At 42.3% G+C, this 27,874-nt stretch overlaps 1 protein-coding gene across 3 annotated transcripts in view; it reads right to left on the minus strand.

Annotated features, from left to right (window-relative positions):
* ythdc2 (YTH domain containing 2) overlaps nt 1-24,940 on the minus strand; it is a 66,183-nt gene extending 41,243 nt beyond the window's left edge. For all 3 annotated transcript variants that reach the window (XM_076079495.1, XM_076079494.1, XM_076079493.1), the window contains exons 1-9: nt 24,834-24,940; nt 24,262-24,305; nt 13,633-13,798; nt 13,339-13,429; nt 7,759-7,955; nt 7,234-7,436; nt 6,624-6,790; nt 1,520-1,622; nt 1,169-1,325 (exon numbers count right to left, since the gene is read on the minus strand). In XM_076079495.1, coding sequence (XP_075935610.1) covers nt 1,169-1,325; nt 1,520-1,622; nt 6,624-6,790; nt 7,234-7,436; nt 7,759-7,955; nt 13,339-13,429; nt 13,633-13,792 — 1,078 coding nt within the window. In that variant the 5' untranslated portion in view covers nt 13,793-13,798; nt 24,262-24,305; nt 24,834-24,940. The remainder of the gene's footprint in view (nt 1-1,168; nt 1,326-1,519; nt 1,623-6,623; nt 6,791-7,233; nt 7,437-7,758; nt 7,956-13,338; nt 13,430-13,632; nt 13,799-24,261; nt 24,306-24,833) is intronic.
* Nucleotides 24,941-27,874: the final 2,934 nt, after the last annotated feature.

Consider the following 27,874-nt stretch of genomic DNA (forward strand, 5'->3'; position numbering starts at 1 on the left):
CCAAGTTCCACATACACAGATAACACTCCTACCAGATTACACTGCATTTGCATTACTTCAGTTAACAATAATAACCCATCTTTGTATTAGTATGAACCGTTTCTTGAATGAAACATGTTCTGACTGTAACACTTGCTGCAGTATTTATCAATCTATTAGTGCTACTTCATTGTAAAGGTGGTGCATGTGATATTTGCAATTTCTGGATAGCGCTGTCCCTTTATTTACCTGTGTACATTGAAGTAAATAAAGGTTTGAACCCTAGACCATTTTTGCTGTTTTCACTCCTGGTCATTCAGTTAGGCTAGCCAGAAATGGCATTGGTTTGCACGAGTCTTACCATACATGTTCTCTGGCCATTTGAATGAAAAATAAGAAATGCTATGCTACTTAAAAATATTTCGCCTTTTTTGTCTGCAGGTCCACAGGTTTTCAATACACCAAAAATATTTGTTATGAACAGACAGATTACTGTAGGGCAACTGTGGCTTATTGGTAGAGCAGTTCAATCAGAGGATCGGCAGGATGTGTCTGCGGGCGACATTTGGGGGTTTTCCATCCAACTACACTTCCAACCATCCATCCATCCATCTATCCATCCATCACTTGTAACCAGAGATCCATAGATGTTAATTCATTATACAACAATATTCCACAAGGATAGTTTTAATACTTTGTGATATTATCTGTCGAATGATATGAACCAAGAATTACTTTTGTTTTGATGAATCCCTTTTGAAATTGATTGTATATCTAACATCACCCCTGAAGTCAATACATTGATGATATTTTTCTTGTATTCAGTTGAATTTGGAAAAAATAAAAATCTTTTTGAGAGGCTTGAGACCAACTCTCAATTTTGATAAAAATGTCAGTTCTGAACTTAAACCTTTTAGATGTTACATTAATCAAACATGGTCAAAAACTACAGGAACACTATTGACTGCAAATAGTTTTCATCCACTGAAAGAAGGTCTTCCTGCCGTAATATGTGAAGCATACACATGTGACAAACATGTGATACATATTATGACTTGATTACCTATGATGGGATCATCCAATAGGATGCCTTGTTACATTTAAACATGTTTTGAAATGTATAAAAATAATAATAAGTAATAGCTGGTATGAGCATTCATTTAGTGAACACAGAGTTAGCAGGACGTACGGTGGATAACAGGGCAGGAGCCAAAGTACTGAAGAAACAGGTCTATATCCAGAGCTGCACTGGACAGGATCAGTTTCAGAGTGGGAATCTTCTGAAGCACATCCCGCATCTTGGTGAGCAGGAAGTCAGTCAGACCATCACGCTCATGCACCTCATCCTGTTAAAACACAGCAAGTCACTTCAACATGTTCAAACAACTGGGAGCTGAAACACCTTTATAGAGAAACTTAACACCCAATGAAAATGCTGTTTTTCCAAAGAACAATCCCAGCTTCTAATACATTCAGGATAACAGAGTAAAATGATTTTCTGAGACTGTATGTCCTGTTTATTTCTAGTCTTGATGCTCACCACAATGACATGTGTGACAGTTGTCAGGCTGGCATCTCCAGCCATCAATGTTCTGAGGAGCACTCCACTGGTGCAAAAGGTCAGCAGCGTCTTAGGCGAGACCCTGAGGTTTCAAAGTCAACAGTTACTTGAGTCATTCACATTTTAAACATTATTAAGTGTTACACAGGCTCGCAAACGTTAGACAGGAAAGTTAAATAGAGGACTTGGTGTCACCTGAGAAGAACCCTTTTCACACATTAGTTTTCAGGCAAAGACTGTACTCTACATAAACATACTGTTACTATGCAAAAACTAGTACTACCAACAGTAAAACATTACTTACTAAGACAAAAATAAAAACAAAAAACTCCAGCACATTTCTTTTTATTACATTCTTTGATTGTTATCTCTGATATTATATTACTATTTGGCAAAACAATCAGCAAATTGTGTGCATAATAGACCTTGAAAAGTAAATATAAAGAGTGTTACATGTTACAGTGTCCTTAAACTTTGTTCAGTATAGATGTCCAAAGTCACAGTTCCCATCACAGACAGACACAGATCACATCCAGGTCTCTCCAATCACATGAAGTCAATAAGATTAGAGTTAAAAATCTATCTCTTGTCTTTATGAAAATGTCTTATGTCAGATGACTCATTCAGGCTTAATGAATTGAATAAATCAGGACAGGAAGCAGCAGTAGAGTAGAGTAGTAGTTCTGAAGCATAATATACACTGACTGCTCCCTGTCAGCTCAGTGTCAGCACGGTCCTCTGATGTACTGACTTCAGACCAGCATTCACAACTGCAACACTGTTAACTCATCTGTAAATATAAGCTGCTGCTAGCGCTCTTAACATTAGGCTCCCAAGGATCTAAAAATGCGTGTAAAACGCCAGCCGTATCACTTTCCTCTTCTTCTGCTGTAGCTTCAGTCATGCTGTTATGAACAGAGGGTCATGAGCGGACTACCTGCCTCTAAACGGATCATACATGCATAAATTAATAAATACATAAAAGTAGCAAGACGAATGTATCCAAATATAAAGGAGTAAAAGCAATTCATTTTCACTAAAAATCTACTCAAGTGAGAGTAAAAAGTATGTTGCATTAAAACTACTCCGTCAACTACAAGTTACTCCAAAGAGTTACTCAAGTACATGTAACAGAGTAAATGTATCTCATTACTACCCACCTCTGGAAATGCGTAGCATTGCTGGCTTCATCTATCTAAGTAATGGCTTTTTATCTATTACGTTAATGTTCCTCACGGCTTTAATCACATATGACTACACTTTTAGTTTGAACTTCTCTCTCAAGCTGTCCTTTGTCCTTCTGGACACAACTACCTCTGTCACACAAGCATAACCTGACCTGTAAATCCGTCCCAGACCGGTCTAAACTGACAACTCCCTCCTCCCACCTTCATTGACATGCTCCATGCGGACCTGAGCAGACCACTGCCCCCGAGCATTGCTGTTCTGCCCCACCCTGAGAGGCAGGCATCTGTTGGGATAAACTCCCGGCAGAATGGAATAGAGCCCATAGGAATACCCTTTGACAGATTTTCTCCTCCTTCATGGAGGATAAAGCGAGAAGGCACTGCTTTGATACCTCTAATGTCCTGTGCCACTTGGCGTCCAAGCAAAGGTTGTTCAGCCATCTCTACAGGGGGCGCAGTGACAGCAAGCCAAAGGGAACGACAGCTGAGGCAGATGTCAATTTGCCCAATAGGCCTCGAAAGTGGCGCACTAATCGGCCAAGGTACACGCAGGTGTGATTGCAGGGGGGAAAGGGCAGCAGAAACGCACCTTGTGAACACTCTCGGGGAGAGTCCGAATGGAAGCACCCTGAACTGAAAGCGACGGCCTTGAAAGGCGAAACGAAGAATGTCTGCTGTTCTCAACATGTGGAATGGCAAGACCTTCAGGAACCTGTTGAGTCCCAAATCAGATCCAGGAGTGGTCCGTCCCCTCTCTTTTTTACGAGAAATTAGATTGAGTAGAACCCCCTGGGCTGTGACAGAGGGTCCACAATCTTGATTGCACCCTTGGCCAGGAGCGCAGCTAACTCCTGGCTCACAGCTAGGGCTTTTGCCGGATCAGTGATGGTCATTTTGACCCGGCTGAAGGCTGGGGGTCAGTGTCTGAATTGAAGCTTGTAACCCTGGGTTAGGGTGGAAACCACCGAGGGGTCTGAAGCATGAGCTGCCCAGTAGCTGATATGCTGCTGGGAGAAATAACTGACAACCGGCCTGGAGACATCAGTTCCTGGCCCCCCTGCCTCTGAAGGCTTTGGGGGGGCAACTGTTAGTTCCCAAGTTCGGAGGTTGCCTGGGGGGCATGCAGGGTGGGTGACGTTGGTAGCGGGTCGCTGAGACCAATGGCAGCTACTGGGATGAGCTGGGGAGTGGCCTTGGGGGGCCGACGTGGGACCCCTAGGCCTGCGGGGTGCCGGCATGTCCCTGGCGGTGAGTCTGAACCAGGCTGGACAACAGATGCCCAAGTTCCCTCGACATGAGTGTAAACACCTGCAGTGAATCATCATTGAGGCTGGTGGAGGAAGAGTCGAAAGCAGCCTGCTGCAGAGAAGCTGAGAGGGCAAGTATGAGTTGAGAGAGGGAGTTGCCTATACGGCCAATGCGCGCTGCTGTGTCATAAGTCTTGGAAAGCAGATCATCTGTGACCCAACATTGGGGTCGAGAGCACCTGGCATCGGGCCTCAGAGTCTATGAGGGAAGCAATAGTCGGCTCAATGGCCGGCATGCGGACAAAGCCAAATTTTGCCGCATCCTGCATGGCCGCCAGGGTTCGGCCATCTGATGTAAGATGGGAGAGAGCCTTGTGTTTCTCCAGCATGCATGAAATTCCCTCCGATTTTCTTCGGAGGGAGAAACAGAAAAGCTGACAGGAACGCACCTGAAGAAGGCACTTATATCGAACTGCAGGTGTGCCAGTGCCATGCGAATAACCGACCCCATTGAGCTTTCGACTCCCCCATCCGAAGAACTTAAGGGCTGAGGAACGGGAGCCAGGTCCAGAGGCATGGGAGGGCCACTCTTCACTGTACTCAGTAAAGAGATTGGCTAACGCTGCCACTGAGATAATGCACTAGGGTGGAGGGTCAATGAGCAAGGACACTCTTCACTAGGACAGTCGCTGTAAATATTGGTGTCCCACCAGTTAGCCTGAGCGAGAGCACTCTGCTACTGTGGAAACAGGTCAGAAAACAGTTCGTATAATGAGGGGAGTGAGGACACTCTTCCCTAGTACGGTAGCTGTCAGAATTAGGGCGCCCCCAAGTTAGCCTGAGCGAGAGAACTCTGCTAACTTTGAAAGCATTAATGTTACAAAAGTCAATGTACACAATCTCAATATCGACCTAGTGAGAGGGGAGCGGGAACACTCTCTCACTGACACGGTACATTGTCAATCTAGCCAACACCGAGCGGACACGCTGGCGTTAGCGCGCCACTCAATTAGCTCTGCCAACTGTGGAAAACGAACAAACAGTTTTTACTGTCTGATGTTATAAAAACAATGTTAATCGATGTCACTTATCGATGTTCACGGGGCGACTGTGGCTCAGTGGTAGACCAGGGTCGTCCTTCAATCACAGGATCGGCGGTTCAATCCCCTGCTCCGCTAGTCCATGTCGATATGTCCTTGGGCAAGACACTTAACCCCCACTTAAACCCAAATTGCTCCTGTAGCTGTGCCTACGGTGTGTGAATGTTGTATGAACGTTAGATAGTCCTGATGGGCAGGTGGCACCTTGCATGGTAGCCCGTCATCAGTGTATGAATGGGTGTGAATGGGTGAATGACGATATGTAGTGTTAAAGCGTTTTGAGTGGTGGGAAGACTAGAAAAGCGCTGTACAAGTACAGTCCATTTACCATTTACCAAATTAAGATTGAAGATAGGAGCATCCAGCGGTCCGAACAGCGAAACACACCGTTCCCTCTTAAGAGGGACAACTTGTCGCAGCCTTTGGATGGTGAGAGATCTGCAACTCCGACCGGTGGTCACAAGGCTACAAGCGACAAGCTCCAGAAATCTTTAATCATAGACAAGTTTAGCTTAAGCTAATGCTACAATGATAGTTAGCCTGCGTAAGCGGGAAGATGAAAAAGGACTGATCTCAGGAATGGCTGGGATCATCCGAGGTCACGAGTGACTTTGTTGATATAAAGACTCGACCTGCGTGTGACGGAAGATATCCAGTGTTAAGCACTGCCTCTGGCGGTCAGTAAGGATGAAATAGAACTGTGTATTTGAACCACATTGTATGGGTTATGTGTATGCAGCTCAAACTAAATAAAGTATAATACATGAGTTGTACAGTATAGGAAATTACTATTTGTAACAATATTTAACAATAACTTTCAGATTTACAAAGTTTTTTTAAATAACAGAAATCCTGAACATCTGATAATGTGACTATTTGTGCAAGCGGAGTTTTGAGGAGGATCCGAGTATCTGACAATAAATATAAAAAAAGAGTGGAACTGCTGTGCTTCAAATGCATCCAATTTTTCAAAATTCAGATGTATGTTTAAACTGTTGTAATGGTTGGAAAGCAAACACACAGAGTGAACAGATTTAATCTACTACATTTCACATGGATGTATTAAAAGAAATGAATGCAGCATCTTTTACAACATAACTTGCTTACCCACTGCAGACAGTATATCAATTGTACATCCGTTAAGAATACAACTGATTGAAAGTTTAATTTAAAAGTGCACAAAGCAGGGAAAGAAGTTAAAGTGTACATGCAATTTCAACTTCGATTGAACAAATCATACATTTCTGAAATTCTATTTAATCAAAATACTTTCACTTTCCCAACCATTCATAAAGATTCAGTAGCTTAAATTCAGTGTGTCCACATTTGTCTGTGTGTGTGTGTGTGTGTGTGTGTGTGTGTGCGTGTGCGTGCGTAAAAAAACATGATTAGTGTGCTTTCTCCCTAAATGGTTTTGTACTGTACACTTGTTTAAAGACCTTTGGAAAGAGCTCTGTAGCTTCGGCCTTGAATTTAACTAGTTGTTCTACTGTAGGTGTAAATGATGAACACATGAAGCGTTAAGATAAAAGGCTCTGATCTAATGTACCTGCTCTCTAGTCTGATGTGATAACCGACAGTCTGGCCCACACTCTCTCCTCTCTCCGCTGCCACTCTCTCAGCCACAGCGATGGCAGCCAGGCGTCTGGGCTGAGTGCAGAAGATCCTGCAGGGATCTCCATTCCTGCTGCACTCATCCAGCATGAACTGTGGGATCTGGACAATGCACAGTGACACAGGATTACCTCAGGCTCAAACCATACATACTACGCAATAGTTATCCAATATCAGTAGATTTACCCCCTGTATTAGTGTCACAATATTTCAAAAGAAAAATCAGTGAGACAGTTCCAAATTCTCTCATAGTTTCCTGTCTGTATCTTTTAACATTCTAGTAAGGACAATAATGACAAAAAACAACACATATGTAAAACAGGCAGAAACAAGACTAAGAGTGTTAACATGTTCAAATGTGCTAATTAGCACTGAACATCTGAGGCTGATTTGAATAATGTTAGTTTTGGCACTAGTTGAAGAGTCAGAGGACCACCAAAAGGGTTTATCCTCTGGGATCCATGAATGTTTGTACAAAATTCCATCTCAATGTGCTTTGTAGTGGAGATGCTTCAGTCGGGACCAAAGTGTTGTGGCAGACCCACCTGTGTAGTTTTTCCAGAGCCAGTCTCTCCAACCACCAACACAACCCTGTTTTCTCTGATGAGCTGGATGATCTCTTCCTGGCGTTCATGGACAGGCAGGGAGCTTCGAAAACTGTCCAGTTCTGATGGACTCCTTCTCCGAGGCACCATGGGTATACCTTTGTTTAAGCGCCCGCTAGCCCTGTTCCTCTCACAACTGCCATCTAAGGGAAGAACTGAAGAATGTTGCACAACCCTATACAACACATCTGTTAACTTGACATTGAGGTGATTTTTCCATCTTGAAATGCAACACTTTGTGCTGACTTTGTTCCAACTGTAGTTGGGTGACGTTGTACATCTTTTAAGGTTTCCCTCATGCATCCCAGAGGATATCCCAGTAAGACTACAATAGGTGGGCAGTATAGACAGCACCCCAGTGGAAGTAGGTTATGCCATCTTTTTTTTCATGGAATGGATATTAGCTGTAACTGCATCATTGTAACTCACTGCAGAGTCATGGTTTAGCCAGACACTGACACTCACCAGGTTCTGCAGCAACAGACATGCCACTTTTGTTGTTGGGCTGCATGTCTATGCGTTCCTTATTGCTGATAGGAAACCTCTGAAGTAGGCTGCGGATGAAATATAAGGAATTGTGGGAGACTGTGAGGGGCATAGTAGGCCGGGGTTTGTCTGAACCGTTCTTCTTCCTGATGGTGAGGAAGCGATTTGGTCCTTTCCTGAGAGGGAGGGAAATAAATTTCCTCCATTAACATACTTGTTAAAACTGATTCAAGCGACAAAAACTGTTGATGTAACTGTTCCAAAAATCTCAGAGTGAGGGTATTCTGTCAGAAATCACTCTCTGACCTCACCCCTTTCCATCTGAGCAGGTGTTTTTCTATATGTCAACCTTTTTGAGAGAGAGTGTAGAACATTATTTGATTAACGAGAATGACCAACCGTTCTGGAGACAGGAGCTCTCAAAGTTAAAGACACAGCTATCCTCTTCAAAAATGAACAGCATGTTTCTCTGATTATCAGACAGCTAACAAACAGGGTTCTGTTTCATCCCCTCCTGACTGCCAGTGGCAGTAAACAAAGTCACTCTTGACTGTCTACTTGGCTCTGAAGCACTTCTTGCCCTTTCTCAAAAACAAGCATGTGCTCATTCGAATGGACCAATCAACTAACAAGGAGGGCCCAGGTCACTGCAGTTCCTAAAGGAAGCTCAGAGGCTGTGGAAATGGGCTCATCCACAATTGGCCTCCCCTAGGGCGTTACACCTCTCAGGCAGATTGCCTCTAATGCTGAAGGCTGCAGCCTGGGGAATGGAGGTTGCACTCTCAGGTGGAGCAGTTGTTTTGGGATCTGAGAAGGCCCAGGTGGAGCTATTCGGCTCAGGGTGCACGACTCATTGTGATTTTTCTTGGCGGAGACCAGTGCCCCACTTGGGATGCTCTTGCCAACGCCTGGTCAAGTGGTCTTCTTAATGCATTATGGTCAATCTCACTGATATCGATCACGCTTCACAGAGTGAGCTTGTTGCGTCACATGGTCCTTCTAGTGGTCCCCAAGTGGCCATCGAGGATAAGGTTCTCCACACTCAGCTTGTTGTATTGGGATCCTTAGGATTGGCTTCCAATATGGATGGACCTTCTGTCCCAGCGAGACGGGAAGTTTTGGTATCCGTCTCCGGGCCTCCTTCAACTCTGGGTATAGCCATTGAGGAGGAGCAGTCACTCCTGGCTGACTTTGAGCCATCAATTTGTGAGACCTTGCAGAGTGAAAGGGCTCCTTCCACAAGAGTGGTGCATAGAAAGTGTTTGGGCGGCATTTTCTTCATGGTGCCGAGACAGGGGGTCAAATCCAGTCTCATGCCCTTTGCAGGACATACTGAGGTACCTGCATCATCTTTTAGAAGCTGGCCAAGCAGCTTCAACTTTAAAGGTTCATGTGGCTGCTAAATCTGTAAACAATGGCCAAATTGAATGAAGGTCATCACTTGGAGACACATTTTCTGCCTAGTGCCAGGAGGCTAGGCCCCCTCTAAGGTAAAACGGGCTGTAGAATGGGCCCTGCAACTCTTATTGCACGCTGTGAGCAGGTCACCCTTTGAGCCTATGGCAGAGGTGACTATGAGGAATATGTCAATGAAGTCGGCTTTTCTTCTGGCAGTTAAGACAGCCAAGCATGTGAGTGAACTCCACACTCTATATATTAGTCCTTTGTGCAAAGGCGGAAGGTGGTGGAAGGCGTAAAATTCTGGGACGACATTGTGGCCAAATATTTCCTTCCTAACAAAGGTCGTGTCCCCCAGCCATGTTAATCAGGCTATAGGGCTGGAGGCATACCATTCTCCCCCATTTAGATCTGAGATGGAGGAAAGGGCCAATTGGTTGTGTCCAGTTCAGGCGTTGCACTTGTATGTTGGGGCAACGCAGAGTATTAGGTGCTTAGAGCAGTTTTCTGTCTGCCATGGAGGGGACAGGGGATGTGCACTGTCTAAACTGAGGCTCTCCCACTGGGTGGTTGAGACAATCATACAGGCTTATGAAGTAGCAGGTGAATCTGCCCCCTGTGATGTCATTCTACCAGGGGTGTGGCCACATCCAGAGTATATCATCGTTTCAAAGACAGTCTAGGATGAATTGAAAATAAATCAATACCAGACCACCAACACGTTCTTTAACAGTCACTGTTGCCGTTTCTTTCCTTTCTTCACTGTGATAGAGAGTGGTGGTTGTGGTGAGTAGAAGGTTTGCAGACTGGTGACTGCTTTGTTAGATGTGCTTTACTTAAAGGAGAAGATTAGTCTTTCTTCAACTTCCATAATAAAGGGTTTTTCCTGGTGGTACCACTTTGATCATGAACACACATGCGCATGTGTACCATACCTTCAACTGGCTCAAACAAACGCTTTTTACATGCAACGTATTTTATAAGTTCACATATCAAGAGTATTCTATTAAAAATGTGAATCTCTGGAAATCAAATTTTCTGTCGTGGTCCCAGTAGTATTTACTAATATCTACTAGTAAAATATAGGGGTGCAACGGATCACAAACCTCACGGTTTGGTTCGGATCGGATCATTTTTCAGATCAGCAAAGAAAAGGGGAGGAGACAAATATAACTTTGCTTTCTATTTATTAATTAAAGAACGTCAAGAACACTTAAAGCAAATAACTAAAGGCTATAGTCTTACATACAAACTAAAATATTTAAGATGTCCAATGTGAAACAAAATGAAATAAATAACTAAATACAAATAAAACAAAGAATACTCAATTCTGTTACGTTTAAGTGCAACATGAGGTATGTTGATGCCCTCGTCCTTTGATCAATATTGAAAGAAAAAACAGCCAGTGTCTACAGCAGAAGTAGCCAACACGGTGCCCGCGGGCACCCTGTCGCCCGCAGGGACCACGTGAGTCGCCCGCGAGACATGTTCTAAAAATAGCACTAGTCACCATTGGAGCTCCGTCTAAAATTGTAGTTGCTGTTCTTTTTTAATCAAAAACGCTTGCATTAGTGTAGATTTTAAAATGACAATATTTCTTGTCATAAGAGAGTTGGGTACCCGGAGGCGCACGGCGGACAGCCAGGACGAGGCCGCCGCACCGCACTAGGTTTTCAGGTTCCGAATGGCGGGCGCTTCCCGTTGGCGCCAGACGCGCGCCGCGAGCGCACCCCGTCGTCAGGTCTGTAAATCCTCGGAACAGGCCGCGGGGCAACAACTCAGGGGTGGCGGGGGTAGAGGCGAGGCAACGCAATCCGACCGAAAAGGCCCAGACTAGAGGTTTGAACGCGGGCGCCCGAAGAAGCTCGCGCGCCTCGGAGGGTTGGATCCCCCGCTCGGATATAGACGAGACTCGTTACTAGTTTCTTCGTTGAGAAAAAGGTACCGTTGGAAAAGCTGGTGTCGGTGACAACAGACGGGGCTCCCGCGATGCCGGGCCGGCATGCGGCTTCATTGCGCAATGCAAAGGTGACCCAGACTTCGCAAAATTTCTACATTACCACTGGATCATTCACCAGCAGGCGCTATGTGCAAAAGTAACCGGCTTTAATCATGTGATGATACAAAAATATCAGAGATGTGATACCTCTGACTTTCAAATGTTGAAACAGATTAACAGAAATAAAAGTTACATGTTTAAATATATATGTGTAGCTATACCATCATTGTTGTGGAAATCATTCTTTATAATTATTGTGAGGAATAATTAACTGACATGTGATCAAACAGTCTCTTCACATATATTATTATTATTAAGGTGATCTGTGCAACTTTGTTATTCAGGAAGTTTGTATCAAATAAGTAGCCCTTCGTACTACTCGGTACCCTTGAAGTAGCTCTCAGTTTAAAAAAGGTTGGTGACCCCTGGTCTACAGCATCAAAAAAGAAAGAAAGCAGAGGAGACCGGAGCTAGCTTACACTGTTTCAACTGAACTGAACTGCTCGGCAACAACTTGGGTCTATGTTTACTTCCTGTCAGGTTATGTCATTCAAATACACTGCAATAATGTTTACCATTACTGTGAAATGCTCTACAACTTAGAATATCTCCATTGTCTGGGGAGAGGGTAGATCTTTCTGTGGTGACTGGGATATTACTATTGGGCCTGTCTAGCTTCCACTCTGCTGCTTCTGTCAGCACCTGCACCAGGTGTGTGTCTGTGTGACTCTCCCAGAGGGGGCGTGTCTACAGCACCTGTCTGTGTGACTCTCCCAGATGGGGGCGTGTCTACAACACCTGTCTGTGTGACTCTCACAGAGGGGGCGTGTCTACAGGACTATGAATCTCCCACTCCGCCGTGATGAAGTGAGCGGTCACAATCACGTAGCTCTCCGTTACCCTGGAGGTCCACCCGACTGGGGTGGTAGCGCTTCAAACTGTATTGCCGTTGTCGTGTGTCTTTCTCTTTAAACAACGCCTACATACCGTAACTGTTTTGTCCACCACCCTTATCCGTCATTATAAGTTACAGGGAAGACAAAATGCTCCCAAACTTGCTACTTAAATGACGCTGGGAGCTTCTGACGCTCCTCCGCTCGCCATGACTTTCACCGTTAAATGCTTCTAACACGCTCCGTTCACGTGAACACACTGCTTTATATCTGTTCACTGACACTCTGCATTGATATTCAGGGACTTGTTACTTGAAAAGGAACAGCAGCAGTAAAACTTAATTACACACTATGATGATTAAACTGTTAAAAAAAACGGAGGCTTCTGTAGCCACCGTAGCCCAACTGCAGTCCCACTTTTGAGCAGGTCCACGTCAGCTACAGCGTAGCCTACAGCAGCTATGTGCTTAGGCTCTACAGCTACACACTATCCCCCTACACAAAACTACAAATCCAGCTTTATTGTAAAAGAACGTCTAGCCCAGAGGTAGCCAACACTGGTCGCCCCCAGGGACCACGTGAGTCGCCCGCAAGGCATGTTCTAAAAATAGCACTAGTATGAAGGCAAATCACTGTCAAAATCCAAGAGCGCAAATAACATCCGTGTGTGTGTGTTTGATCACTGCTCTTCTGCTCGCAAAACTTTCACCTGCTCGCTTGCGAGTAGATTTTCTTTTTGACACTAAGTGGGCGGACCCAGTCACCATTGTATAACTACATTTAACTGGTTACAATCCTCGTCTTTGGATTGGCGGATATCACGCGAATATCAATCTTACATAACTGAATTTGTATAAACATGGGACAGAGTTCATGATTTGTTCAAAAATGTTACAACGGTAGTGGTTAGTACAAACGAGACATGATTTGAAGATATGACAGTTAATGATTTCCTAAAAAAATGTTAGAAGTGATAAGTTGTACAAAAATATAACAGGTGTGATTTTGAACAAAATATTGTTAATAGTTATTGTGAGGAATAATTAACATTGACATGTGATCAGACAGTCTCTTCACATATATTATTATTATTAAAAGGTGATCTGTGCAACTTTGTTATTCAGGAAGTTTGTATCAAACAAGTAGCCCTTCGTACTACTCAGTACCCTTGAAGTAGCTCTCCGTTTCAAAAAGGTTGGTGACCCCTGCTCTAGCCATTTATGAGAGTGCATGTACCTTTGTAAATGACTCATGTACTCGGATACTTACCCTTTGCTCTTAGAAATGTAACCCAGGGACTGTGCCATTCGATGAATGAAAGCCCTCTCAGTACTGGACAAGGAGGAGGGAAATTCCATCTCTGCCCAGTCAAGGAAAGGAAAGGGTAAATATTAATACACTTCACAAGACTCAACCATCGTACCTTCCTGCTCACACTGGGACGAGTAGTGAGCATGACAGTGGCGAACCTCTGTCATGTGATTTCACAATAATTAATGTTTACATAGGTTGACCACACAGAAGTGCGCCGCTTTTATTTTCTGATATAAAAGCAGTCGATACCTTTTTGATCACTGTAGTGAAACCTCTCCAGAGAGAGGTTCATCGATATCTTGACTTCTTCATCGATGTGAATTTCTTTGAGGCCTTTGGAGATAGAACCATAGGGCCGTGTGTTTTGGCGCTTGGCTGGTTTCTGTGATGCTGGACCAGCACTGGACATGATGCACTGCAACACAACAATAGGAACAGCAAGATTTTTGGTTGTGGTGCAACAGATCATAAAACTCACAGTTCGGATCGTATCATATCAGAGTCACGGATCTTATAAAAAGAAAGAAATCGGATCAGCACAAAAGAAAGAAATGGAGCAAATATAACTGATCCCTGATCACGTTTGCTTTTGCCTCTGATACTAATTGCAGATCATTGATGATCCATATTGTCAGATACAGATCTCTTTGTTGTTTGATCATAGCAGCTGGTCTACAAGGATCCAGACTATTTTTTCACCGTAACAAAAATCATTTCAACCACTCCGAAATCTGTAAACCATCAAAAATTCTAAATGTTATACCTTTACTCTGTTAGTCATTTAAAGTGTATTTCCATAAATGCACACAATTCAAATAAGGAAATAAAAGATTGTATTTTCATTGATTAAATGAATCATGTCATTAGTAGTTTTAATGATGTATTATAATCTGCTTAGAGCACATGTGTCAAACTCAAGGCCACATCCGGCCCGTGAATGAATTATCTTTGGCCCGCATGATAAAATCTATTTACTATTAGAGCTGGCCCGCCGGTATATCGCACGCACCACCATAATACTACAAATCCCACAATGCACTGCCCGTGTGTCGGCACGTCAATCGTGGGCCCGCGAACGCGCGCCTCACAGTCTGTATTACATACCACTTGTGTCAACTTTCAACTATCCCTCGCCCCAAAAAATGGCTAAACGAAAGGTGGAATTTGAAAACAGGAGTTTAAGACAGGTGGGAGGCATTGTTTTCCAGTTGCGTGAGGAGATCTGTGAGTTCATGGAAAGCAAAGGGAAAGGCACAACAGAGCTCCGAAATAAAATGTTTCTGTGTGAAGTGGCGTTTCTGTGTGACATCACGAGCCACCTGAATGTGCTCAACCTGCAGCTTCAGGGGCGGGGCCGTGTCATCACTGACATGTACGCTACAGTGAGGGCTTTTAAAACCAAGCTGCGCCTGTGGGAGACGCAGATGCTGCAGGAAAACTTGAGCCATTTTCCGCACTGCCAAACAATGAAAGAGCAGGTCGCTGCCTTCCCAACTACACAGTTTGCTGAAAAACTCGGCATACTTGGTGCTGACTTCACACGGCGATTTGCCGATTTTGAAGCCCAAAAAAGCAGGTTTGAACTGCTCAGTAATCCATTTGCAGCTGACGTGGAAAACGCACCATCAAACCTCCAAATGGAGCTGATTGAGCTCCAATCTAATGACACACTGAAGGCAAAATATGAGTCTGTGGGCGCTGCAGAGTTTCCACGTTTCATCCCCGACACAATGCCCCAGCTGCGCTCCCAGGCTGCTCAAACGCTCTCTATGTTTGGCAGCACATACTTGTGTGAACAACTGTTCTCTTTGATGAAGATAAACAAAACTTCACACAGGACTCGTCTTACTGATGAGCACCTTCACTCAATCCTGAGGATTTCCTCAGCTCAGAGCCTGACCCCAGACATTGATGAACTTGTATCCAAGATGAGACACCAAGTGTCTGGCTCAGACCAGTGAGCATCACAGAGCAGCAAACGGTGCTTTGACGCATTTTCAGTTTTTAATGCAGTTTCATTTTTGCATTTTTTTTCTCTTGCTACTACAGGACATTTGATTTTTCTTTGAAGTAAATTATTTTTGGCTGTTGTTTGCCTGTAGAAAATGTTTTCACTTGAAATTACTCTGGAAAAACTGCAGATAGAGCCATAAGCAATTAATGAAACTGATTTTATTACTTCTATTTTTATTTATTTATGTATTATTTATATTTCATTTATTTCATAATTAATGTTTTATAGGCAATACTCTATAGGCCTCGTTAGTTCCAGGTTCAATATGTGCACTAAGGTTCTTTCAATAAGTTTTCAATAAACATTGAACCCGTCTGGCCCTTGACTTGTAGCAATTTTTTAATTTCGGCCCACTGTGTATTTGAGTTTGACACCCCTGGCTTACAGCTAGTGTTAACAGCTCATAGTTCATCTCTAATATCTATTTATGTTGATGTGAAAACATCTCCTTCAAACAACTGCTTCTCACAAGTTTCTCAATAACATTACATTTTACGAGATTACATGTGAACGTTATATTTTACCGTTGCGCAATACTCATTTTCACCGAACAGAGCCTGAACGCATCACAATGTAACTGAACAGAACCTTCGTTCGTTGTCCATTAGCCACTTTACCAGCTCTCCTCCAGTCAAAACATGGATTAGTTGTTTACATTGTAACATTATCAGAGATCAGAGACTATAAAAGCATAAATGATGTCCTGATCACATATTTTACTGAATATTGGTGGATAACGAGGTCAGTAAAACTTTATTTCACACTGTGATGGTTAACGTTAAACTGTGTAATTAATCGGCAGTTCACATGTGTGCTGAACCGTGAGGGGGATCTGTACGGATCACGGATCAACAGTGATACGTTACACCACAAATTTTGGGTGTTTAAGACAAACATTGAATTTTTCCTGACTTAAGTCATTACTTTTCCAAATCTTATACTATTTAATTACATATTCCTGTATGGCCACTTGTTTAAAAATACAAAATTATAGCTTCTGTATTTGAGAGGTTGGAGAATGGATCAAATCCTCCATCCACAGTGTCTACTATTATATTGTGATATTATACAGTACAGTTTCTAGAAAATAATGAAAAGAAACTTTCAAAGAACAGGGCTCAACACTAACTGTTAAAATTGTCCATCAGCTTAAACTCCCCATACACCACAAACTCCATTCTCTGTCACCACAAACTGTCTCTGTCTCAACTCAAAGATGTGGCTCATGTGATAAGACTCCTATCGGCTCCCACTGGAAGGCATTCTGCTTTCTTCAGCGCTCCCTTCCAATCTGTATCTAATGTCTGTGACTAAAAGGCTACAATATAACACTGGGGAAACTTGACCTTTGGGCAATATTTAGCCATATAAATAGGGCGATTAGTGGAGAGCAGGGTCGTCCTTCAATCAGAGGATCGGTGGTTCGATCCCCGGCTCCTGTGGTTGATGTGTCCTTGGGCAAGACTCTTAACCCCAAAATTGCTCCCGTAGCTGTGCCTACGGTGTGAATGTTAGTTAGTCCTGATGGTGGGCATGGTAGCCCCGTCATCAGTGTATGAATGGTGAATGATGACATGTAGAGTGAAAGCGCTTTGAGTGGTTGGAAAGACAAGAAAAGCGCTATACAAGTACAGTCCATTTACCATCAACATGATGCCAGAATAAACAGCAGGGTTTCTACTAACATTTGAAGACCTGGGTGCAGCGCTTAAGTGCATTTTTCAGAGCAGAAAGTGTGTTGTTGACTTATAGCTAAAATGTTGTTACTTTGCACTTTAACAAAGGTCCTAACCTTGATAAACTGGATTGGCAGTGTACTGATTAGTCAACATACAGATGGGACCGTTTACATGCCATTTAGCTGCTGAAGTGACGGAATTAAGACACTCTTAAGAATGGCGTTCTGTGTATGGTGCAGTCAATACATGGTACCAGGAGTGAATCCGAAAATATAACAATAAATATTAAATCTAGAGTTAAAATGAACAGGCAATGTCCACGAGAACTGGAAAGCCTTCAAGCTAATTTTGACTTTTATTTGTTGCTTCTTGTTGTTGTTGACAATTGTCGAAGATAGGTTCTGTTGCCAACTGAGGCTGGCCATGCCGCACTGGATGTAAACATGTTCTTCTTTCGGCGGACGAAAGAGATAAGTTTCCCCCAGTACTGGGCAAGTTTGAGGACTATTGTAAGCCAAGGAAAATTTAACTTATGAACTATGTGTCTTCTGGAGCATAATGCAAAAATATACTGTATCAACAGAGCTGTATGTGACAGACCTGCATCTCAAGAATAAATCTTGTAACTATGGCACTCTGTGATATTCCAGGATGAGAGACCAGATAGTAATAGGAGTGCAGGACAAGTATACAGGCAGTATATTGCAGCAAGGCCGAGATCCTCATTGTGGCACTGGCACCGCAGTGGCTAGTCTGTGGCAAGCTTCAGTCAGGCGTCAGTCAGGTGTCACAACAGCGGCAAGCGAGCAGCACTCGTTCAGCAGCCGTCAATAAGCTGCCGAGCTGAGCGGGCGGAGCCACATTTCCTGAGAACACCCATTGTTGTTACGATTGGTCAGCTGCCATAAATCAGTTTTATCATCATAGTATGGATTTTAGTTGAGTCACCTGAGCCACCCGTTCTCTGTATACATCCTTAGAGTAACCACGTTGTACTTTTTTGTTTCTCCATTTTATTTAAGTATGATTTTGCTAGTTTTGAAACAAAAAGGGAACATAATACACTCTTTCCAAATTATTACTTTTGTAGGTCATTTACAACAATCGGCTGAAATAATGAAAATAAATCATCCGTTTTATTATCATTTAAAAGTATATAAAAACGTTTTAAAATGAAAACCCATAAGATGTCCAATCCAAAAATAGAAAATACATACATACTGAAAATATCTTCACTCTTCCTCTGCTTATACAGTGCCTTGCATAAGTATTCACCCCCCTTGAATGTTTCATCCTTTTGTTGCTTTTATACATGAAATCATGGTCAATATCATTTGGCTTTTTTGACAAGAATTTGCAAAAAAAACCTCTTTAATATCAAAGTGAAAACAGATTTTTACAAAATAATGTCAATTAATTAAAAATATATAAGGTAAAGTAAAGATTGCATAAGTATTCACCCCCTTCAGGTCAGTATTTAGTAAATGCACCTTTGGCTGCAATCACAGCACTGAGTGTGTTGTCTCACTCAGGCTGGCACATCTGGACACTAAGATTTTTCTCTATTCTTCTTCAAAACAGCTCAAGCTCTGTCAGGTTACTTGGGGATCGGGCGTGAACAGCTCTTCTCAAGTCCAGCCACAAATTTGCGATTGGATTGAGGTCTGGGCTTTGACTTGGCCACTCCAAAACATTCACCTTGTGGTCTTTGAACCATTCTGTGTAGCTTTTGCTGTATGCTTGGGGTTGTTGTCTTGCTGGAGAATAAATCTTCTCCCAAGTCGTAGTTCTCTTGCAGACTGAGTCAGATTATCCTCCAGGATTTGTGGATATTTTTCTGCATTCATGTTCCCCTCTACCTTTACAAGCCTCCCAGGGTCTGCTGCTGAGAAGCATCCCCAGAGCATGATGCTGCCACCACCATGCTTTACGGTGGACATGGTGCGTTTGTGGTGATGTGCAGTGTTTGGTGTTCACCAAACATAGCGTCTAGTCAGATGGCCAAAAAGCTAAATTTTTGTCTCATCAGACCAAAGAACCTTCTTCCATTTGACATTGGAGTCTCCCACATGCCTTTGGGCGAATTTTTTCGACAGTGTCTTTCTCTTTGCCACTCTCCCATACAGCTTCGACTGGTGAAGAACCCGGGCAACAGTTGCTGTATGTACAGTCTCTCCCATCTGAGCCACTGAAGCTTTGAACTCCTTCAGAGTGGTCCTAGGTGTCTTGGTGGCCTCCCTCATCAGTCCTCTTCTTGCACCGGTCACTCAATTTGTGAGGACGGCCAGCTCTAGGAGATTTAAACAAGCACCATACTCCTTCCATTTCTTAATGATGGACTGAACTGAACTCTGTGGGATGTCCAGTGAGTTGGAAATATGTTTGTAGCCATCTCCTGACTTGTACTTCTCAATGATCTTTTCTCTGAGTTGCTTGGAGTGTTATTTTGTCTTCATGTTGCAATTGTAGCAGGAATACTGATGAACCAGAGACTGGACCTCCCAGACAGGTGTGTTTATACTACAATCACTTGACACACATCAACTGCACTCAGGTGATCTCCATTTCACTACTTGTGACACTGCTGGCATCAACTAGCTGGACTTCTGTTGAATTAGGTCAGTCACTTTAAAGGGGGTGAATATTTATGCAAACACTTATTTTACACTATATATTTTTAATTAATTGACATTAGTTTGTAAAAATCTGTTTTCACATTGACATGAAAGAAGCTTTTTTTTGCAAATTCTTGACAAAAAAGCCAAATTATACTGACCATGATTTCATGTATAAAAGCAACAAAAGGGGAAAACATCCAAGGGGGTGAATACTTATGCAAGGCACTGTATGTAGCTGTCAGTAGGTGCCACAATCTGCCAGTGACAATAGTTGTCACAGGAGTGCCACCAGTAGTCAGAGGAGTGCCACCACTAGTCAGGGGAGTGCCACCACTAGTCAGAGGAGTGCCACCACTAGTCAGGGGAGTGCCACCACTAGTCAGGGGAGTGCCACCAGTAGTCAGAAGAATGCCACCAGTAGTCAGAATAATGCCACCAGTAGTCAGAAGAGTGCCACCAGTAGTCAGAGGAGTGTCACCAGTAGTCAGAAGAGTGCCACCAGTAGTCAAAAAGAGTGCCACCAGTAGTCAAGAAGAGTGCCACCAGTAGTCAGAAGAGTGCCACCAGTAGTCAGAAGACTGCCACCAGTAGTCAGAAGAGTGCCACCAGTAGTCAGAAGAGTGCCACCACTAGTCAGAAGAGTGCCACCACTAGTCAGAAGAGTGCCACCACTAGTCAGAGGAGAGCCACCACTAGTCAGAGGAGTGCCACCAGTAGTCAGAGGAGTGCCACCAGTAGTCAGAGGAGTGCCACCAGGCGTCAGAGGAGTGCCACCAAGCGTCAGGGGAGCAGACGATTGCCACCACTAGTCAGAGGAGTGTGCCCCCCTGGTCCGTGTATGTTTTGATAGTCTGGTTTATTAGGGCCCGAGCAACCGACAACGTCGGGCCAGTGAAGGCCCTATTGAAATTGTACTCGTTTAGGCAAACGTACGCATGGTTGGAGGACTTGCCATGAATGAAGACTCACCACATTTTGGGGACTTGTCAGGCCTGGTAAAAGTAGCCATCTGAAAAAGAATGCATCTTTCTGTGTAAAAAAATGGCTCTCTAGCGCCCCCTACAAGTCGGACTGGCGACGCCCCTCGGCCAGTATGTCCGATTTACTTGAAATTCAACACACATGTTCACTTGAGCTAGATCTACAAAAAAGCCAATCAGACCCCTAAGCTCCGCCTACTTAGATTTTCTGCTATATTGAATTTAGTGTAAAACACATTTTTGCGAACTCCTCCTACATGCCGGGTCCGATTACTAACAAATTGGCTGTGGATCATTACTGGATATGCGTCATCAAAAGTTATCAAAACCTTTTTGATAACTCTTTTCGTTTACACGATATGGACCAATAAACTTCTTAGGGGCGTGGCTTAATATCAATACACATAACTTCTCAACTGTTTGTCCTAAAATTACAAAACTTGCAGCATATGTGCACATCGTATCCTGTAACATACCCTGAGAATTGTTTTGCATTCAACAACTAGGGGGCGCTACAGTAAGCCCGCGAAGTTGTGCTTTTTTGTCACTTTTTGCATTTTTCAGTCTTCGCACTTTAACGAACTCCTCCTAGAGATTTTAAGCGATCAACTTCTACTTTGGTCAGGATGCTCTTAAGACCTTTGTGATTAAAAGTTATCAAAATCGAGAGTTTTCATTGAAGAACCTTGACGTGGCGTGGTGGCCATTTTGCCTCATTGTTTATGAAAAAAGAAGTTCTTATAAGTTGTTATAACTCCAAGGTACATTATCCAATCCGCACAAAACTTCTTATCCATGATGCTACTTCAAGCCTAAACATACTTCAATTGAAAACAATTCAATAACTCATAGCGCCACCTACTGGCTAAAGGAAATGTCATATTCTATACTTATATTTATACCTCCTAGCCAGGTGACTTGATGAGTCTCAAATTTGGTAAGGATAGCCTTAAGACATTGATGATGCATCATCATGAATTTTGTGAGTTTTCGTTGAACGCTGTTGCCGTGGCGACGCATCGTTCGCCATGAAAAAGGAAGCTGATGGTTTAGTGGGTTGGGATGCTCAAAAACTCATGGAACTTTGTACATGTGTCACAGGTCATTGGAAGAAATAGTTTATATGATTTTCTTTATTGGCCGTTTTAAATTGCCTCTATAGCGCCCCCTAAATATTTCAAAAGAGCAGCCCCAGCGCTACGTTTTGGCTACATATATGAAACTTGGTAGGCACATGTCTCCTATGAAGACTTAAAAAAAAGTCTCTTGGGACCATGCTCCAAACCCTACAGGAAGTCGGCCATTTTCAATTTTGTATGAATTTATACAATATTTCGACGATGCAGCCCTCGCAGTACGTTTCACTATCTATATATAAAATTTAGATGTATAACATTTGGTAAACAGATGTATCACATGTAGACTTACAAAAAAGTCCTTGGGGCTCTAAGCTCTAAACCCAACCGGAAGTCAGCCATTTTGAATTTAGTGAAAAAACACACATTTTAGCGAACTCCTACACGCTGAGTCCGATTTCTACGAAATTTGCTGTGGATCATAAGTGGATCTAGATCATCAAAAGTTATCAGGATCTTTTGATATCTCTTTGCATTTACAAGATATGGACCAATACACTTCTTAGGTGCGTGGCAAAATATCAATACACATAACTTCTCAACCATTTGTTCTAAATTCCCAAAATATTCAGCATATGTGCACATCGCATCCAGTAACATACCCTGAGAATTGTTTTGCATTCGACCACTAGGGGGCGCTACAGTAAACCCGCGAAGCCTACTGGCTAAAGGAAATGTCTGATGTAACTCAGCTGGACTTGTTCCAAACGGTCCCAAACTTCACATGCTTGATAACACTCATGGCCTGAGGATGTCTACAAGCTAATTTTCCCTAATATTCACAGCGCCACCTGCTGGCGAAAGGAAATCTGCGTTTTTTGACAAACACCATCCGATTTACATGACTTTTACACAATGTGGTTTACACTTGATATAGAGCTACATAATGCACATGTTCTGTAGCGCCAGGCAGCGGATACAGGAAGCATTGGACTATTTGCAAAGCATCATTTCCAGCATCAGGCGGTCCACGCGGGATTAAAAACATCTCACTCGCGGACGCGCTGTCCAACGGTCGCGGACGTTCTCGGACGCGCAGACCAGAGTCCCGCCGGCACCCCCGACGCGCTGGAGGATGCGAGGGCCCGTTCATCGCTGCTCGCAGCTTTAATTTGTTTTTTCTTTTGAAGAAAGCAAGACAGGTAGTCCGGAAGTAAGAAAATGTCAAAATAAAAGTCAAGGCAATAGTCTATGATGCAAGCACATACCAGGGTAACATTAGAAGATAAATAAATATAAATAAATAAACGTGGGCCGATGAGAGTATGTTAGCAACAATAGTTGACTACATGCGATTTAATATTAATTTATCCATGTACACAGCAAGAATCAACTTTTCGATTAATCTGTGGATGGTTTGATGCAATACAGTTCGTAATATAGTTTAATCAAAGTAATTTTTGTGTGTGCAGAAAATCCAATCGTAACAACAATGGGTGTTCTCAGGAAACGTGGCTCCGCCCGCTCAGCTCGGCAGCTTATTGACGGGTGCCGAACGAGTGCCGCTCGCTTGCAGCTGTTGTGACACCTGACTGACGCTTGCCACAGACTAGCCACTGAGGTGCCAGTGCCACAAGGAGGATCTCGCTGTCTCTCGTATATTGCCTGTTAAAGGTTTGGGTGTTTTGAAGTGGGGCTGTATGAAGAACCTCTCCATAGTCAATCTATTAGCTACAGTAGATGTTGAAACAGACAGGACCACCGGTACAGGAGCAGAGCACTAAACTGTTGAGGACGGGGAAGCAGCAAAACACATTTTAGACACCTAAAAAATCAATATCACTTAATGTGTGCACTAGATTTAGAATATTTCACCGCCTTAACTTACCATCAGTCAGCCCTTTCTGATGGAGAACTGAACTGAAAGTGAAACATATCTGTGATCTCTTCAAAGCCACCAGGCTTCATTTAAAAATGTATAGACTAGTTCCACTTTCAGTTCAGTTCCATGTCAGAAAAACATTCTAAATACAGCACTTCAATTTATTTTTTAAGTGTCAAAAGTAGGCTTTGCTGCTGTCCACAGCAGTACATTGGTAATACACAGACTATGGAGAAGAACCCCACTTCAAAACACCCAAGCTCTACCTTCAAGGAATGAATGACTCTCTGTACCTCTGTCACATGTTTAATAGTTATTTAAGTGCAATTGTTATTGACAGAGCCTAAGAGACCATAGTTATTAGGATTTTGTTTCACAATCCATTTCCAATGTCTGAGTATTCTCACAATTATAACTTCATTGCTCTTTGAAAGGGTGTACTTGCACTATTATATTATCATTGTATCAGTGGCATAAAATTATCTTAAAATGTCAATAATATTGTTTATTGCAATTATTTCTGGGACAATATATCATCAAACAAAAGTAGTTATCCTGACAGGCTAACTACTAACCCTACATTTCTGCTTAATATACAATCCATTATGTGTGCATTGTGTCATTCTTACCAGACTGGGAGGAATATCAGCTATGCAGGAGGAGCTGGCTCAGACTGAAGGGGTCAGAGGGCAGAGGGAGGAAGAGAAGTGATAGTTAAAGTGTAAAATAATGGTAGGCCACATGTTTAACAGTATTATGGCGCTTTTTCACTGGATGTTTATAGTAACGTTGGTTAAAGCTGTAGACTTGAGACTAGACAGTAAAACATCACAGTAAAGTTTAGTTTGACTGAATGTCTGCGCTACATGTGACACTAGGGACAAACTATAATAAACTAGACAATAAACTGGCAAGTCGGAGTGATTTCAAGTCGCTAGACAACGACACTTACACGAGCGACTAGCACAATCATTGTTGTGGTGGAACGTTTGCTAAGTTAGCTTTAAAGAAACCTTTCCACAAATGCCTTGTGTGTCATTTCACCGGTAACGTAACCGAAACACAGCACTAACTTAACGTTAGCTAGCTTTAAATTACACTTAGCAGGAGGGCTGAGAGACACATCAGGATAACACAACTGTAGCCAGCTTCATGTCCAACTTCGTCATAAAACTAATAAAAGCAGATAACATTACTGTACCGTGATTAGTGAAGTGCTCCAGCAGTGCTCTCAAACGTCAAGCATCCTTGTCAGATTAATGGGACGTGAGAGGTTCCGCGTGTTCTGCCCCTTTTCCTCCGTTCCGCCGCCAACAACAAAAGTACATCCGGTCCGACCCTTCAGAATAAAACGAAGCAGCGGTAGTCGCTATTACGAACCTATAAAGCTTAGTGAACCGTGTAAGTTTTGATAGTCTGTTTTACCATTTAATCGAAAAAACGAAAATAAAGAAATAACACGTTTTTTTCGTTTTCCGTTTTAAACCAAAAACGAAAAAAGGGAAAAGCACAGCCGTTTTTCCATTTTTGTTGTCTGAATCCAAAAACCAAAATACGAGAGAACCAACTCAAATAATGAGCCGATTTTGTTTTTTGCAAATCCCTCTTTTGTTTTTTCATTTGAAGAGAGACGCAAAGCAAGACAGGTAGTACGAAATAAGAAAATGTCAAAATAAAAGCCAAGGCAATAGAATGAGCATATGCAAGAAAAGTGTTTGTCTATGATGCAAGCACATACCTATACCCTATGGAAACCCATTTTTATTTTTTTAGTTACCTTTTTTTTTTTTGCTACGGGAATGGGCTTCCATACATACCAGGGTAGAAAAAAAAAATATATATATATATGGGCCGATGGGAGTATGTTAGCAACAGTATTTGACTACATGCGATTTAATATTCATGTATCCATGTATACAGCAATAATCAACTTTTCGATTAATCGGTGCATTGTTTCATGCAATACAGTTCGTAATATAGTTTAATCAAAGTCATTTTTGTGTTCACAGAGTTTTTGCTGTTAGCACTGATATTTAATTTCCACCGTATTCTGTTCCTTGAGTGATGGCAGAGCACAGCCTGTAAAGGAGAGTAAGTGTTACCATTTCTACCAGTAGATGGCAGTATAAGTGTATTTAAACCATAAGCTTTAGTTATAACTAGAAAATGCATTTCCTGCTGAAAATGCGTTGGAATGCTGAAAGCTGAAATTAATTGTAAAAACATTGCTGAAAATAGATATCCAATTCAAAAACAATTGCAAAAAGCTTAATAATTAAAAGAATTTAAAGATTACAAATATCAAGTCATATCACCCTCTCCTGAAAGACACCGTTTCAACTTTAAAATGTTGAGAAAACCCTGATCTATTGCAGCATTATTCAGCTTTTTGATATCTTTTATACTTTTTGAACTGTCCCATTTTAACTTTTATGATTTTTTCACTCCTTTTCTGACTTTATAATGGGTGTGTATTGCGCAGCTTAGAGTGCGTGATGTCACCGCTAGAGTGAAGAGCAGCTTGAGATTCTTGTGAAAAAAACATTTGTCTTTTGCCACTGTGTCCACAATCTTCACTCTTCATGCATAATTTCTGGATGTAGAAGTAGCTAATCTTGTCCTTGTCGTAGACAAATGACTGTGGAATCCCACAGATTTACACATTTGACACAGAAGCCTGTAATTGAGAGGAAAACCAACTTTCTGCTCCATAGAGACCAATGTTAAATTTTGCTTAAAAAACATCTTCCACAGAACACGGGACCCCATTTCTAAATCGCCAGTTCAGCCACATTTTTTACACTACAGACACAATTTTTACAGGATCTGTTCTTCAACTCATCCTTCCTCTCATTTATTAATATCGGAGCAATAGGAGCTACGGTTATGGGAGTTTTGAGGATTTGTTTGAGAGGTGTTTCCTTGTTTAATCTCCATGAAAAGGCTGCAAGGACACAGGTGTTTCTGATGAAGCTAATTAGTGATGTTGATAAACACACAGACTCACAGACACACGCACTCCTCTCTCTCTCTCTCTCTCTCTCTGTATGTCTCTCTCCCTCGATCTCTGTATGTCTCTCTCTCTGTGTGTGTCTCTCATACAGTCATTCAGGTCTTACAGCTTTTTACAGGACTCCCCTCCCCCCACTCCATTTTAAAATAAAAGCCCCACAGAATGAATTCTAACTGAAATGCTTATGATGAAGCCTGACATTTAACAACCTGCTTGTGTTTATCTAACATTATAAGTCCATCCCCCCCCCCCCCCCCACACACCCCATTTCAAAATAAAAGCCCCACAGAGTGAATTCTAACTGGAATGCTTGTGATGAAGCCTGTCATTTAATAACCTCTGTATGTGTTTCATACTTTCTGATTCTGTCTCCTCCTCCTCTCTCACCCACCCAGCCCCACCCTTTCAAAATAAAAGCCCTATGGATTAACTGTATTTAAACGTTAACTAGTACTTATTCTAATGCCAGTAATACTTCTACTACTAATAATACTTCTACTACAACTACAACTTCTAGTACTACTACAAATATCACTACTGTTGACATTTTTTAAGCCACAGAAACCGTTTGAAAATCAAAATATTCAGCTCTTTTCATATTTGTAATCATTAAATTCTTTGAAATATTAAGCTATTTGCAATTTTCTTTTGAATGGGATCTCTATGGAGAAAATCTTCAAATCCTGTTAAACTTCTTCAACTTTCAAAGCCTTCTTCTCATACTTTCAGCTACATATGACTTCATATTTGTAATCTTTCAACTTTTTGAATTATTAAGCTTTTTGCAGTTTTTTTTAAATTGGATATCTATTTTCAGCAATGTTTTTGAGATTCATTTCAGCTTTCAGCATTCCAACGCATTTTCAGCAGGAAATGCATTTTCTAGTCTTGTCCTTGTCGTAGACAAATAACTGTGGAATCCCACAGATTTACACATTTGACACAGAAGCCTGTAATTGAGAGGAAAACCAACTTTCTGCTCCATAGAGACCAATGTTAAATTTTGCTTCAAAAACATCTTCCACAGAACACGGTACCCCATTTCTAAATCGCCAGTTTAGCCACATTTTTTACACTACAGACACAATTTTTACAGGATCTGTTCTTCAACTCATCCTTCCTCTCATTTATTAATATCGGAGCAATAGGAGCTACGGTTATGGGAGTTTTGAGGATTTGTTTGAGAGGTGTTTCCCTGTTTAATCTCCATGAAAAGGCTGCAAGCACAC

Source organism: Anarhichas minor, unplaced genomic scaffold (genome assembly GCF_050575085.1).
Source record: "Anarhichas minor isolate MPS153535 unplaced genomic scaffold, ASM5057508v1 ptg000073l, whole genome shotgun sequence".
In the NCBI taxonomy this organism is placed as follows: domain Eukaryota; kingdom Metazoa; phylum Chordata; class Actinopteri; order Perciformes; family Anarhichadidae; genus Anarhichas; species Anarhichas minor.